Source organism: Tamandua tetradactyla, chromosome 1, assembly GCF_023851605.1.
Source record: "Tamandua tetradactyla isolate mTamTet1 chromosome 1, mTamTet1.pri, whole genome shotgun sequence".
NCBI classification, from domain to species: domain Eukaryota; kingdom Metazoa; phylum Chordata; class Mammalia; order Pilosa; family Myrmecophagidae; genus Tamandua; species Tamandua tetradactyla.
Window position 1 is genome coordinate 232,049,097 of NC_135327.1, and position 15,948 is coordinate 232,065,044.

Genomic DNA, 15,948 nt, shown 5'->3' on the forward strand with positions numbered 1-15,948 from the left:
AAAACATCAAATAAGGACTGGAAGGTGAGATTTAAAAGCTTTCTAAGATGTAAACTGGTGTGAAAAGATACAGGCTGAAATAAGAAAGAAAACTGTAAAGATTAAAATGTAATAGCTTTACGGTCCTAGACCCGGCACAACGGGAAGTAATGTGGTATCGCGGAGGGCAGAGGCGGTGGCAGAGGCGGTGGCAGAGGCGGGCAGAGGCGGGCAGAGGCGTGGGGAGGGGCAGGGGAGGGGGCAGCTCGTGGGGGCTCGGCCAGGACATGCGCACGCTCTGCGGTGAAGATGCCCTACGTGCTTTCTCCTCAATTTAAAAGCAGCTGGGCCTGAGGACCGGGAAGGCTGACCTTCTCCACGGCAAAATTAGCCCAAAGAGGCTGCTGCACACACAGCCCACGTGAATTCAGAAAATGTTGAGCAGAAAGAAGAAAATACCGCCAGGATCCCGTCAGACAAACATGAAACAGCTTACCTCTGAGAAACTAAAGTGAGATTGCCTGTATTTCTTCTTGGAAGCCTTAAAAGTCAGAGAATAGAGAACAACATCTGCGAAGTTTGAAGACTAAAAAAGGTGGGGTTGTGACCCAGTGTTCAGTCCCCAGAAACCCACAAATATCTGAAGAGTCCAAAAGACCATCAGACACATTCCAAGGCTGAAATATTCCCATAAGACTGATGGCAGCTGGCTGATAAATGAATAAAACTAAAGAGCTAAAGAAATGCAGGAGATCACTTAAAAGGACAGGCACCAGGCACTGAAAGGAGAAAATAAATAATATTTCCAGATTTGTAAACAATAACATAATTCAAATAAAAATACTTCTCAAAGTAGAAAGTACGCAATAGAGTAACAATAACAATAAATTTTAACAAATTTGCCACAAGCCAAAAGAAATTGTTGATGGAATAAAGGTTTAAATGTTCTAACAAAAAGGATGGATGCTTATCTAAGGGTTGCAAATGTACATATTCAAAAGAAGAATTGACAAAGAAAAGTATGACCACAGAAGGAGTAAATAACCACAAACACAAGTAAATGATAGACAAACTAGTAAATTGATTTTCCTGTATGGAGAATAAAAGTTTTAGAACTTTGATATATGTAAACTTCCTTAGTTAATAAGAAAATTTAATATCTTGATAGAAACATAGACAAGGCAATGAGAATCCAATTTAGAAAAGAAAAATGTATAAAAGTCCAATGAATATCTGAAAAAGATAAGACAGTAAACAAATAAATATAAAATAAAACATTCATAAAATAAAATTTCTCAAATTAGAAAACTTGAACAAATTCTAACCCATAGTAATGGCAAGAGTTTGAGTCATCGTCATTCTCAGATATTGCTAAGAGCGGTAATATAGAAAAACTAGTGTGTTAATTGTGAAGAAATTCATATAATATTTCAAATTTTCAGGGTTTTTTTATCCAGCCCCTCCACCTCTATCCAGTCTACCTGAATAATCAGGAGTGTGTGCAAGGATATACAGTTGTTCATACAGATTATAAATCACAATAAAACATAAATAGTCCACATGTCCAAAACGAAAGAATAAATTATGACACATCTGTGCACTCCTAAACTATGCTCTAAAAATTTTGCTGTAGAAGAAAACTAATGGCAGGGAGAAAGGTCCTCATGTTGCTAAAAAAAAAATGCTTTAAAAATCTCTAAAAAGTATCACTAACCCACGACAAAATATGCCCAGCATAGTATATATGCGCATGGAAGGTACTGGAAGTTACCAAATATGGATATAGCCATATTTTTGGTGGTGAAATAACAGGCGGCTTTCCTTCTTTTTGCTTGCCTCTAAAACAACCCGGTAAGGTAAATGCCATGTGCGGTTTTAACCCTTGCTGTGCGGGTGACCTGGCTTTGCTCCCCCGCTCTGCCTAGCCCCTCCTCCAGTGGGGTGGGGGTGCAGGGAGGGGGGGGCATTGAGGGAAAGGCTGGCCTCTGGGAAACAGAGTGCAGAGGGCTGTTCCCATCGAATGGGGGGCGTGGATAGGCACCAGCTGACCAGGACACTGTAGACCTGCTGCTGCCCAGGAAGCCCCAGCAGTTGCAGAACCTCAAATGGACAACGGCCACCAAGAAGCAAAGTTACAGCCAGCAGGTGGGTGATCACGGAGAGAGGCCGGGATGCCAAGAGAGCTTTCACCAGGCCTGCTCCGGCCATTTCATTAGCACCACAAGAATTCAACCCCACACTTCTAACCACTAAATATTTTGGAACATAACAGTTTATGGAAGGGCTTTATTGGATTTCTTTCATGATCAATAACCAAAATTAATATCAAGAAAAAATGCTAAATTAATATTTAAGAAAAAATATTTCAAGCACATGGAAATTTAAAATATTTTCCTCTCTCCAGAATGTCAGATGTTTCCATCTCCTTACCCTGTATTAGTGACAAACCCTTCCAATATGAAAAATTTAGAATGGCCATAGCCCAAACACCCCTAAAGAGAGGGATGGAAAGATCAAAGGTGACGGTGGGGTTATACAGAGAAGATAGGATTTAACAAATTAATATGAATGCTGAATCATTAAATTGATATTTCTTTGAGTCTCTAGTATTTTAGAGCAGCTAGAAGTAAAAACCTAAAATTGTGAAATTTTAACCGATGTCAAATTCTGAAATTTGTTGTACAACTAATTGTGGTGCTTTATAGCTTTTTTGTGTATGTTATTTTCTAGAAGTAAAAACCTAAAATTGTGAAATTCTAACCCATGTCAAACTCTGAAATATGTTCTATAACTAATTGTGGTGTTGTGCTTTGAAATTTATAGCTTTTTTGTATATATGCTATTTTTCACAAAAAAAGAAGGAAAAATAGTTGATCATGATAAAAAAAATATTTAAGCCTTCCAGCCTCCTATATTCCGAAGCAGCCAGAAGGAAAAATTTGAGAGGATCATATGGTAGCCCATGACAAACTCTGGGATCTGTCCTGTAACTACTTGTTGAAGAGTGCTTTGAAAACTATTGCCTTTTTATTTCTTTGCTTTGTATATACATTATACTATATAATTAAAAAAAGTATTTTTGTAAAAATACTTAAAAAAAAGTATTCTCCTAAATAACTATGGGAATAAACAAAAAAATAATAATAATTTCTGATATATTTTTAAAAATCATAGGGCAGGCCACAGTGGCTCAGCAGAGTTCTCACCTGCCATGATGGAGACCCAGGTTTGCTTCCTGGTGCCTGCCCATGTTAAAAAAAAAAAATCAGGGCACTATGTATCCAGACTTAAGGAATGCATCCAAAGCCACATTCAAAGGAAAATTCATAGCATTAAAAGAAAAAGGAACAAATCACATAACACATTAAACATCCACTTCAAGACATCAATTTGGAAAAAAAAGAATGAAATTTTAAGAGATAAAGCAGTAAAAAGGAAATCAAACATGGAAATATATCAGAAATGGATAAATAAATCCAAGAGCTGGTTAACAATGATGAATTTTAACAAACCTTACTGGAGAAAGAAAGGATGTGTCACACCAGGGACATGCTTTGAAAACACATCCGCATATTTCCTCTTTTGTCTTTCTGAGTGGGTGACCCCTTCCTAGTCACCCTGAGACCCCCACTGGGGAAGGATGGACAGAGCACAACACCACACCAAAAGCAAGAAGAGAGGAAAGCACAGGTAACACTCAGCTTTAGACAAGAGCATCAGATTAGCTACGCTCATGAGAGATGCGCCTCCTAACACCACGTCCCTCTCCAGCACATTCACCATCTCACTGGGAAGACGCAACTCCTGGAGTTTTCCCAGGCGACCACTAAGGCGTGGGTGGCAGACAGGCCTGGGGTTCCAGGCAGGGAAAAGCCTGGGTGGGGAGAAGAGAAAGAAAGGGAGGGGTGGGCATGGCTTGGAGAGAAAAAGGGGGGGCCAAGGGCAGAGGGGGCTTGCCCCTCCCCCAGTTAGCACCCCGGCAGTCGCTCACCTCCAGGGCCCCCCACCCAAGCTTAACTTGGATCAGGGTCACATCCACCTGCCCGGCAGGCAGCGGGAACCCTGGTATTGCGCCTCCCGGATCCAACCTCGGTCGGTCTTGCCTGCTTTGAGAGGGCCAGACCAAGCTGAGAGACGGGCTGTGGCCCTCGCAGGCTGACCCTGGTGAGGACCAAGGCAGGGACGCCAGGACCAGATCCCGAGAGGACAGCAGCATCGGCAGCTCAGGGGCGGCACTCGAGGAAGGGTGTGTGGCCCTGGAGAGGGCAGGGGTCGCTGGGCACATGGCCACAGGCCCCAGCTCTAATCCACCCCCACTTTCACCCTCTCTGTGCACCTGGACACCATCAGGGGAGAAGCGAGAGACGGTGGGACCAGACTCAAAGGGTCTTAGGTGAAATAGCGAGAGTGTGCAAACGGTTGCAGGCAGAAAGGAAAGTACAGTTTACCAGGCTGGGGCCGGGAGAGGCCCAGGGGCGCTGATGCCCAATGAGTGCAGGGCTTCTGACGGGGGCGCGGGGAAGGTTCTTGTCAAGACGGTGGTGAAGGTACTGCAGCAGACTGCACAGGACAAATCCCACTGCCGGGCAAGTGGGGGGCTGAGAGGAGAGAATCTATGCAGTATAAATATTTCCTTCCACAGTTAAAAGAAAAAGAGCAAAGACAGAGACAATGACAATTAAATTCAATACATGATCCTGGACTGGATGTAATAATGGAGGGAAAAGTCCCAAAGGACGTGACTGGGACTTAGGAGAAACTGGAATATAGAATACACGCTTTATATCAACGTTACAGGTCTTGAGAGCCTGGCAACTGCTTTTACAGTGGTTATGTAAATGAATATCCTTGTTCTCAGGAAATGCTCATGTGAGTAAGTGTTCATGGGCAGGATGTACAGAATCTGCTCTCAAATGCTCAGACAGCGAGACAGAGAGAGACAGGGAGGCAGCAGGCAGGCAGACAGACAGACAGGCAGATAGATGGGTGGGCAGGCAGGCAGACAGACAGAAGGGCAGGCAGACAGACAGACGGGCAGGCAGACAGGCAAACAGAAGGCGGGCAGGCAGACAGGTAGACAGGTGGGAAGGCAAACAGACGGACAGGCAGGCAGACAGACAGACGGGCAGGCAGGCAGACAGACAGGTAGACAGGTGGGAAGGCAAACAGACGGACAGGCAGGCAGGCAGACAGACGGGCAGACAAGCAGACAGAAGGGCAAGCAGACAGATCACATGATATGGCAAATATGGTAAAATGTTAAAATTGGTAGACTGGGTATAGGGGGGTGGTTATGTTGGAGTTCTCTGTATGGCTTTTGTATTATTTTTGCAACTGTTCTGTAAGTTTGAAATTATTTCAGAATAAAAAATTTAAGAGAAAAAAAGAGAGAGAGATCATGGAAACAATCCGAAACTGAGTAAATATTACAGAAAGAGCTGCTTGACTAGTCACAGTTGACTAAGCTTTAATCTGGATCGAGGAGTTTGATCTCTCCCTCACACGCACACACACACGCATGCATGCATGCACACATGCACACGCACACATGTGCACAGGCAGCTCAGCAGGGAGATAAAGCGTGTAGGGTTGTGTAGCTGCATGGCCTGTGTCTGACTCCTGCTTCCAGTTTGTCAACTTTTGGCAATTTACTTCGTCTGCTTCCGCTTCCCCACCATGAACACGGGCTAATCACAGCCTCTGTCCCCTGGAACCTCAGTGTGAAGGTCACCGCCCCCACAGCATGGCTACCAGGGTGGGGGGGGGACTTGTGAGTGCAGAACAGTCACAGAAAACCAAACAAATCACAACCTCTCCACACTACCAAGCAGCCCGTAGATGAAAACTGGGACCTGGCAGCACAGATATAATCATAAATGATAACGGGAAGAGCAAATAGAGCCAAAGACAAGGAGTTTTAAAAATAGCAGAATGGTAGTAAATTTTAAAGGTCTAAATAAACTGGATCACATCCAGAAGAGAAGAATTATCTATGTTACCTCCAGAAGCACGCCAAGTAGAAGTGAAGTATGCCAAAAGAAACTGACAAATCATCAAGGAATTACCTCCGAAGAGGCCTGGAGCCAGATAACTAGATTAGAGCACCTCTCACACCTCCCCAAAGGGGCACCCACTTAGAATAGTGGGCTCAGGCCTTGGAAAAAGCCCCCTCAAAGCCATGCTGCCTATGGCACCCCAACCTGCACACAAAACCGTGGAGCAGCAGTTTCTCCGAGATTTCTGCGGCTGTGGAATTCGTAACGTAACCAGAGCTGTGAGAAAGAGGCTGCAGGGAGGAAAGGGGTCCCAAGAGAGAACAGCAGGAAAGAGGCAGGAGTCAAAGCAGCAAAAGAAAGAGCAACTGGGCGCCACGAAACCTTCTTCTGGGGGAGAAAGGGAAATGGACTCAGTGCTCGTAGGAAGCAACTGACTGTACATACTTAAAACATAAAATGTGCTCACTCTTCGCCCTTACAATCCAACTTCTATCAGACCGTCCTGAGAATTCAAAATGAAGACAATGACTTACATACAAGGAGTCCTGATGCAATTATTGATAGCAAACAGACAAAATAAAAACAGGAAACAGCCTAATGTCAAAAAGTGGAAACAAGTAGATTATGGCCCATTCTTATGATGAATGAATTATGCAGCCATCAAAAGCCATGTTTTGAAAAAACCTTATGACATGTAACATGTCTATGATTTTTTGGTGAAGAGACAACACAACCTGTATATTAAGAGTAAGCTTAAGTATATTTTTAAAATACATATGTGTATAGGAAAAACTTCTGTAGGATAATACACCAAAATCTTAACATTACACCTGGGTGGTAGAACTCTGAATCTCTGAATAAGTAGTTTCCCTTCATACATTTCTCTCATTGCCTAACTTTCCACACTAAGCATGGATCACTTTTATAATCAGAAAAATTAAACCCCAATAAATATTGCGGATGGATTAATACTCATACGAACGAAAAAGAAAACATGTGTCTGTCCCACCAGGGACAAACCTTCCCAGCTCCGCGCACAGAATCCACTCTCACGGACAAGCACCTAACGCTGCTGCCCTGGGAAAGCACAAAGCACAGAGCGGCATGACGAGCCCCGCAAGGCGGCGGGGCGGGGCCTCTCTGCGGCTTTCGGCTCTTGGCGCGGGAGAGCGGGGCGCGGTGAGTCTCCCCGGGTTCAAGAGCATCCACCTGGAGGAGCGAGGCGCAAAGGGGAGGCGAGGGAGCGTGAAGGGCCGCACGCGCGCGCTCACTGTTCACACTCGCGCGCACACCCTCACACTCACACACTCACACACCCTCCCTCGCTCTGTCCGCAGCAGACGGCCGAAGCGAATCCCGCGGGAGTAGTGTGCCCAGTGCGTCTCCGCACGCGAGCCCGGCCCCGGCCCCGCCCGGCGCCCGGTACCTGTTGGTGGCGCGCGGCCGCGGGCTGGCCAGGCTCCTGGGCGTCGTCAGCGCCGCGGGGCTGCGGGGGGTGGCCGCCCGGCTTCCCTCCTCCACGAGCCTGCAGGGCGGGGAAGAAGCATAGTCGGGACATCGGGCGCGGGTCTCGGGGCAGGGCTGGGCCGCGGGGTGTGAGGGGGTAGGGGGTAGAGGGGGCGGGAGGGGGAGATAGGGACCCGAACGGGAAACCGAGCACGTCGACTGGGACACCGACGGCTGGGCCAGCCTCGCACGCTGGGGCCCTCGTGGCTCTGCCGATCCCCTCGGAGCCCCACACGGCGCCCGCCCCGTCCCAGGCTCACCTTTCTGCCACCCGCCACCCACCTCTCGGTCCTCTAGCCCAATTCTCCGGACTCCCCCAACCACCACCCCTAGCCTGCCGCTGCCGGTCAGCTAAAAGTCTGCGCGCCCACGTCGAGGGGGCCGGCGGAGGGGCTCCTGGGCGCACGGCGGGGTGGGCGCAGGCGGGCAGGATGGGCGCGCGGCGGGGCTCCCCGGGCACATGGCCGGCAGGGTGGGCGCGGACGGGATCGGCACGCGGCGTGACTCCGGGGCACAGGAGGGGTAGGTACCCACTGGGTGGACACCCGCGGGGCTGCAGGGGCGCTCGGCGGGCGGGGTGGGTGCGGGCCGGCGTTACCTGGAGCGGGCGGGCGCGTCGACAGAGCGCGCGAGCAGGCGCAGCAGCAGCAGCAGCAGCAAGCTGGCGAGCAGGGCGAGCAGCGCGCCCCCCGGCCGCATCCGGAGCCACAGGCGCCGGCGCCGCCGCCGCCGCCACCGCGGGGAAGCGCAGCCCTGGCGGCCCCGGCCCGCCGCCGCCGCCGCCGCCACCGCGGCCGCCACCACGCACACCCCCAGGGCGCACAGCGGCGGCGGCGGGCGTGCCCGGGGGCCGCGGTTGCCTTCGCCCCGCCCGCCCGGCGCTTGGCTCGGCGGGCTGCGGAGAACGGTCCCGAGCCCGCCGTGCTCCTCCCGGGCGCTCCCAGCTCTGCGGGCTCCGGTCGCCGCCGCCAACGCCGCCGCCGCCGCGCGCGCGGGGTCACCTGACCTCCAGGGGCCAGAACATCTCCAGGGCTCGCAAACTCTGGCCGGAAGGCCGATCCCGCCCTGCCTGCCTGCACAGCGGCTTGTCGCCGCACCGACCTCCTCGCCCCTTTGCGCACTGACCACCACCGCTTTTACGCTGCGAGTGCAGCTCGAGGCGTGGCCACACAGCCCACCTGTCCCCGAAGCCCGAAATGTTTACTCTCCGGCCCTTTGCATAGAGGAGTTCTCCGGCCGCTGGCCTCTCCGATTGTTGCAGGACAGTGGTCGCCGCGACCTTGCGGGAGGGGCCTCCCCTCTCGGGGCCCGAACCTGTCCCCTGTGCAGCCACCCTAGGCCTTGTCTCTGACTCTGGACCCTGGAGAAACAATAAAACACAAAGGTCAGGACGGTGTCTGTGGGAGCCTCTGCCACCCGCTCAGCGTTTTCAGGGCAGCCCTTGGACTCCGCCGTGTTGGGTATGCCCAGAGCAAGATGGTTCCGAACGGCCGAGACTTTGAAAGGCTTTAACGAGTTAACTTTCCAAAGGAAGAAAAATAGTTATGTTTCAACTGGAGTGTCCTAGAGGCAGAAAGTCTTATCCGAGAGAGGAGTGGTGGGCGCCGTTTGCAGGGGTGTGTGGGGAGTGGGGTTGGCACCTGAGGAGCATGGGATCCAGGTAGCTGAAGAGGTACACCTGTCCCCAGGGGCAGAGTCACCAAAAAAATAACAGCACGTCAAGAAGAGCATGATAACAAGAAATGTATTTACTCTCATTGAAAATACTTCATTGACAACTTCCCCATTTGGAGAATTTTTCATATTCTCTCAAGCAGCGGGGACAATCAGATCAATAGGGCAAGCCCTCAATCTTGGGGTTTGCCCCCATGAAACTTACTCCTGCAAAGTACAGGCTATGCCTACTTAAAATTAGGTCTAAGGGGGTGCAAGGGTAATTCGGTGGTAGAATTCTCTCCTGCCATGCAGGAGACCCAGGAATCCAGCCCATAAATTTCCCCCCAGAAAAACAAACGAACAACCAAAAAAAAAAAAAAAAAAATCTACCAATGATGCTGCAATAACGAGATACTCACATGGAAGAAGAATGAAATGTGACCCCACCATATAGCATACACACAAAAAAATTAGGCCCAAAAGTTACCCACAGAGAACCTCTTTTGTTGCCCAGATGTGGCCTGTCTTTCTAAGCTGACATGGCAGGTGAACTCACTGCCCACCCCCACTACATGGGACTCTCAGGGGTGTAAATCTCCCTGGAAAACTGGGACAGAAATCCTGGGATGAGCTGAGACCTGGCATTAAGGGATTGAGAAAAATTTCTTGACCAAAGAGGGAAGAAAAAATTGAGACAAAATAAAGTGTCAGTGGCTGAGAGATTTCAAACAGAATTAAGAGGTTATCCTCGAGGTTATTCTCATGCATTATACAGATATCCCTTTTTAGTTTCTGGTGTACTGGAGAGGCTGGAGGGAAGTACCTGAAACTGTAGAGCTGGGTTCCAATAGCCACGTTTCTTGAAGATGATTGTATAATGATATAACTTTTGCAGTGTGGCTGTGTGATTGTGAAAACCTTGTGTCTGATGGTCCTTTTAACTGGGGTATGCACAGATGAGTAAAAACTATGGATATAAATAAATAAATAATAGGGGGACAAAGGTTAAAATAAATTGGGTACATGGAAATAATAGTGGTCAATGAAAGGTAGGGGTAAGGGGTATGATGTGTATGAGTTTTTTCTTTTTTCTTTCTTTTCCCGGAGTGATGCAAATGTCCTACAAGGTGATCATGGTGATGAATACACACTATGTAATTGTGAGCCACTGATCACACACCATGTGTGGGCTGTTTGTATATTGATAATGTTTGTATGTTAAGTTTTATCAATAAAAATATATTTTAAAAATTTCGTTGAAAACCAACCCAACATAACTGATCAATACGTGTTTAATCAATGAATAAATCATCTAAGAACTAATGATATGCTTAAAGACAAAAAAGAGCAAAACATTGAAAATAAGTGTGACTTAAAAGGTGATCTCCTTTCATAGCTCCCCATTGCTGTTAAAATATGGACTAATCAAAAAGAAAAAATTGCTACTTTTATATGACTGACATTTTTAGGAATCCAGCTGCTTATCTGAGTATGGTATAATAAAATAATGCTATATTCAGAGAGTGCTAAGATAATATAGTAATCCAATTCTACCTATCTGAAAGTTCAAGCATTCTGTTAGATAAGTAGGATGTGGCACACTTATCTGGAAAGCGGAGAAGCAGTCTGGGTTTGGAAGATACTCTGAATTGTGTTTCTCCTAGAGCAGAAGAGCTGTGCAGACAACTCATGCTGAATATGGTTTACAGAAAAATAAAAAAGCATTATTGTACCAGCCAGGAAGCTGCAAATCGACCTAATTTACTGGAGTGTGATATTTCTGCACAGCTGGGCCCAAGGCAGAGGAGTCAGCCCTCCCCTGGGTTCCCTAAACACCCTCGCTGCAAATGAAGTCACTTTTTATCAAGCCAATGGCTATCAGCGGGAGACTCACAAAAGCCCATTTTAATTGGAAAACCAAGTGTAAATTTGCGGTGGGAACTCGAAGCCAAGTGTTGAAATTTAACAGGCGGGAAGGTCATCGCTTTGTGATTGAAGACTCGGGTCAAATGTCATGAATTATCTTGCTCATCCTTGGAAGACAGAGAGCCCGACAAATCGATTCAATCCCTTAAATATTATCAGCCGCAGAACCAATACCAGAAAACCAGGTGGGCCCCTGGCATTTAGCCACTTAACCTTTGCAGGTTTGTCCGCCCACCTGCTCTGTGTCCCACAGGCAGGTGAGAGTCTGCTGAGACCCCACAGCTGTGGGCGCCCCTCCCCCTGGGGCCTGGGGCATGCAGCTCACCTTCCCTTCCTTTTACTTTGTTAGGGTGAACGCCTTCACTTTCATAGAAAATACTGGGAGGCTTTGATATGTGAAACACGCCCACGTGACTGAAAGTCTCCATGTACACAAGGAGGCGCAGGACGTGGGGCGGAGCTGCTACGTGCAGGAAGCTATGGACTTCCAACAAAAATGTGACTGGGGAAGTCTTGGGGTTTGTTCATATGAAACTTAACCCCACAAAGGATAGGTCAAGTCTACTTAAAATTAAGCCTAAGAGTCACCCCCAAGAGAGCCTCTTTTGTTGCTCAGATGTGGCCTCTCTCTCCAGCCAACACGAGCAGTCTCACCACCCTCCCCCTGTCTACATGGGACATGACTCCCAGGGGTGTGGACCTTCCTGGCAACGTGGGACAGAGATCATGGAATGAATGGAGACTCAGCATCATGGGATTGAGAAAAACCCTAGAATGAGCTGAGAATTAACATCAAGGGATTGAGAGAACCTTCTCGACCAAAAAGGGGAAGAGTGAAATGAGACAAAGTGTCAGTGGCTGAGAGATTTCAAACAGAGTCGAGAGGTTATCCTGGAGATAATTCTTACGCATTGAGTAGATATCACCTTGTTATTGAAGATGTAATGGAGAGGCTGGAGGGAACTGCCTGAAAATGTAGAGCTGTGTTCCAATAGCCATGCTTCTTGAGGATGATTGAATAATGATATAGCTTTCACAGTGTGACTGTGATTGTGAAAACCTTGTGTCTGATGCTCCTTTTATCTACCTTGTCAACAAAGGAGTAGAACATATGGAATAAAAATAAATAATAGGGGGAACAAATGCTAAAATAAACTTAGTTTGAAATGCTAGTGATCAATGAAAGTGAGGGGTAAGGGGTATGGTAGGTATAATCTTTTTTTTTTTTCTTTCCTGTGTTCGTTTTTTTTCTTTTTCTATTGTCTTTTTATTTCTTTTTCTGAATTAATGCAAATGTTCTAAGAAATGATGAATATGCAACTAAGTGATGATATTGTGAATTACTGATTATGTATGTTGTTTTATTTTGTTTCTTTATTTTTTAATTAATAAATAAATTTTTAAAAAAACACAAGGCAACACCAATTCACATCCATTTGGTGCAACTGCCATAGAAGAAAATTTGGGAGTACCTCAGAATTACTATATAACCAGAAATCCCACTTCCAGTTATATATTCAAAAGAATTGAAAGCAGGTACTCAAACAGATATTTGCACACCAATGTTCACAGCAGCATTATTTACAATTGCCAAAAGGTGGAAGTAACCCAAATCAATCAATAGATGAATGGATAAACAATGAAATACATACAATTAAATATTATGCAGCCTTAAAAAGGAATGAAGTCTGACTTATGTGACAATATGAATGAACTTTGAAGATATCATGTTGAGTGAAATAAGCCAGACAAAAGGACAAATATAGTATAATCTCATTGATACGTAATAATTAGAATAAGGAACTTCTTAGAGTCAGATACTAGAATACAGGTTTCCAGGGACTAGGATAGAGGTAGAGAACAGGGAAATAATGCTTAATTGGTACAGAGTTTCTGGCTGGTTTGATGGAAAGGTTTTGGTAATGGATGATGGTGATGGTGAATATAATAAACAACACTGAAGTATATATATATATATACATTTATGTATGTGGTTAAGAAGGGAAATTTCAGGTGTGTATACGTTACTAGAATATAAAAAAAATCAAAAAACCATAGAACTTTACAACACAAAGAGTAAACCCTATTGTAAACTATGGGCTATAGTTAATAGTACAATTATAACAATATTCATTCATCAACTGTAACAAAGGTTACCACACTAATGCAAATGTCAATAATGAATTGGAGGCAGACGGCCACTCTATATTTTCTCCATGATTTTTTTCTGTAAACATAAGACTTCTCTTTTTAAAAAATTATTTTAAAAAAATTTCAGTTTTTTGTCCTACATATTTTTGTACTGAAAAATACAGAATTTATAATGACAAGTTTATATCAGGGCTCTCTACTGATTAACTTTTAATGTTTGAATAAATGGTACTGCATTTAAGGGCACAAACTTCAGCTACTGCTGATGGTAAATTTGATTGGAAAGGAAGATGTTTTTCTAGTTTATGTTTATTTTGTTGTTGTTAAATAAATAATCTATTCTTTGTGAGCAAATGCAAAGCAAAAAAAAAAAAAATGTGACTGGGGAGAAAGGTAGAAAAGCCTCCTGTCTGGGGTATGCGCAGGTGGGAGCCCCCAAAATGGTAAAGGAAGGGGAGCAGTGACAAACTGAAGTTGGGCAGCAGAGAGTGGTTCTCTTCCTGCGGACGTGATGTGCGTGACCCTGTCCAGGAAAAACGGTCCCCAGGCTTCCAGGCTGTGTGCATGGCTTTGCTAAGCCTGGCGACCCGCACACGCATGTGCCACTCGTCGGGGAGGAGAGTCACGGAAACAGCACAACCCTGGCTGCAGGCTTTCAGTAAGCCACAGATATAAATTAAGTTAGAAATAGCCTCCATAAATCAGCAACCTTATATAAGGAGCATCTTTTCAAATATATGCTTATTATAGGTTTTTACCCACTACTAATGGAATATAAGAAATGGAAGTCATTCTACACAGAGAGTAGCTTTAACTTTAATAAGATAGAGAACCAGGACGATCTGTATGAAGTTCCTATATGTGTAAGAAATCCATTTTTAGGATAGCTAAAATAACAGAAGCAAAAATAAGACATTCACTTAATAAAATAGATTTAATTTATAAAATATTCAAACTTCCAAAACTCCTCTCTCTGAAATCCATCTAAAAGATTACAAAGGATAAAAAAGAAAAGTGGAAACTATTTACCCTGCAACTGGAAGATGGCCACAATCCCATTTCGCTAACTCTCAAGAAGACCTGCTCACGGTGGATCAAATTGGAAAGGGATACCACACTCAAGACGCAGCTCCCCAGTTGCGAGCCCAGCTTTATGGTAAAGCAGTGGACACGTTTTAAAGGGCCTTTAAAAGGCCATTTGGAAAAGCAGAGCCTGGGGGCAGGCCGCATGGAGGTGACAGCCAGCGGGAAGGGCGGGACACAGGGCCCGGCTACCCCTCTTTCCAGTGACCTCCCTTCCCAGTGGGGCGGTGGCACAGAGGTGAGGCTCATCTTTAGGAGAGATGCTACTCAAGTATGTTGCAGCTACTGATTAAAGTCAACTTGCCAAAGAAAGGGGGCATTTGTCCTACCTACCAATAAACAAAACCTTGAGCCCCTGATTTCTATGCTGAGCTGGCTTCTCCCAGAGCCTCCCAGGGCCAGGCAGGTCCCAGAGCTCTGAGAGTGCAGAGCGAGTGCACCCAATCCTGCCGGACTGCCCTCACCTTCTTTCCATACCACCCCAGCCATAACCGGTACACAACTAAATCACAAAATCCAGTGGCAAGCCCTTAATGCAAAACCAAGCTTCAACAGATAGAGGGACAATCGAAGAATTTCCATTAACATTCCTGGCAAGCAGCAGACAGAAAGAGACCTGATTTTTTTCACTGATAAGTAAGCAGAAAAAAATTATGCCAAAGTTCTGCAAAATATAAGGTCCCACCTTATACTTTTGTAATGAAAAACTTTTGTTTTTTCATTACAAAAGTAATAAAATGTAACCAGTTAAAAGACAAATGAAGAAAACACGTTGGAACAAGATTACACCGGGAAACAGCAGAAAAGATAAGCACCAAATACTCCCCAGTCCCCAGGAGGTTAAAGCTCTCTGAGGAGAGCTCAGAGTAAAACAAGAACTGGAAGTAGAGAAAGCAAGGCAAAAGAATATGAGGAGAAGTGAGCTGGCAACAGTAAAACAAACCCAAAAAATGCACAACTTAGGACTATCTTAGACATCTAAAGAACACAACTTAATATGGCAAGATGTCCTTCTCATGTCATAGAGGCCAGCTTGTGAAAATTGCAGAAAACACAAATGAAAGGGACACGAAAAGTACACTGGTAAAAGGGAAATTATATGTATCAAAGACAAAAGTTAGCTATACCTAAGGATGAGGTATTCTTTTAAAAGAAAGCAGGAAAAGACGAAATATTAAAAATATTAAAGATATAAAAAAACTTCCTTGAAACAAAGAAATATGTGCATCAGCAGGTGTTCTATATTCCAATCTCGTGAACTCATTAGATGAATTCATGGTGTTCCAGGGGAAAGAAAGAGAACAAGTAACTTCATGACTTATCCTCTTGCAAAGATTATGCCAAGATTAAAAAAATAGAATCCTAAAAGAATACAACAGAAGAAAGAGGTAAAAATGAATCTTGCTTTCAACTGCACCTCATCAACATTAGACCCAAAAGGAACAAAATCTTCACGAAGTTTTTGAGCAGAAAAGATGTGACCCCCCAAATCTCTACCCAGCCAAGAAAGTTTTAATATTTCATACATAAAGCAAATATCTTTATATATGAAATTTTCGAGTACTTCCAAAAGAAAACTATAGTCATTGGCCTAAAAACAATCAGTAGATGGATCAAGTGACGACATAGAGAGCGAGTGGGTGATCTGTGA

General features: G+C 45.4%; 1 protein-coding gene across 1 annotated transcript in view; it reads right to left on the minus strand.

The window, feature by feature from the left end:
• Positions 1-8,180, minus strand: part of ST8SIA6 (ST8 alpha-N-acetyl-neuraminide alpha-2,8-sialyltransferase 6) — a 102,076-nt gene extending 93,896 nt beyond the window's left edge. Inside the window, exons 1-2 of the mRNA XM_077154644.1 lie at positions 8,080-8,180; positions 7,402-7,500 (exon numbers count right to left, since the gene is read on the minus strand). Of these exons, the coding sequence (XP_077010759.1) occupies positions 7,402-7,500; positions 8,080-8,180 (200 nt within the window). The remainder of the gene's footprint in view (positions 1-7,401; positions 7,501-8,079) is intronic.
• Positions 8,181-15,948: the final 7,768 nt, after the last annotated feature.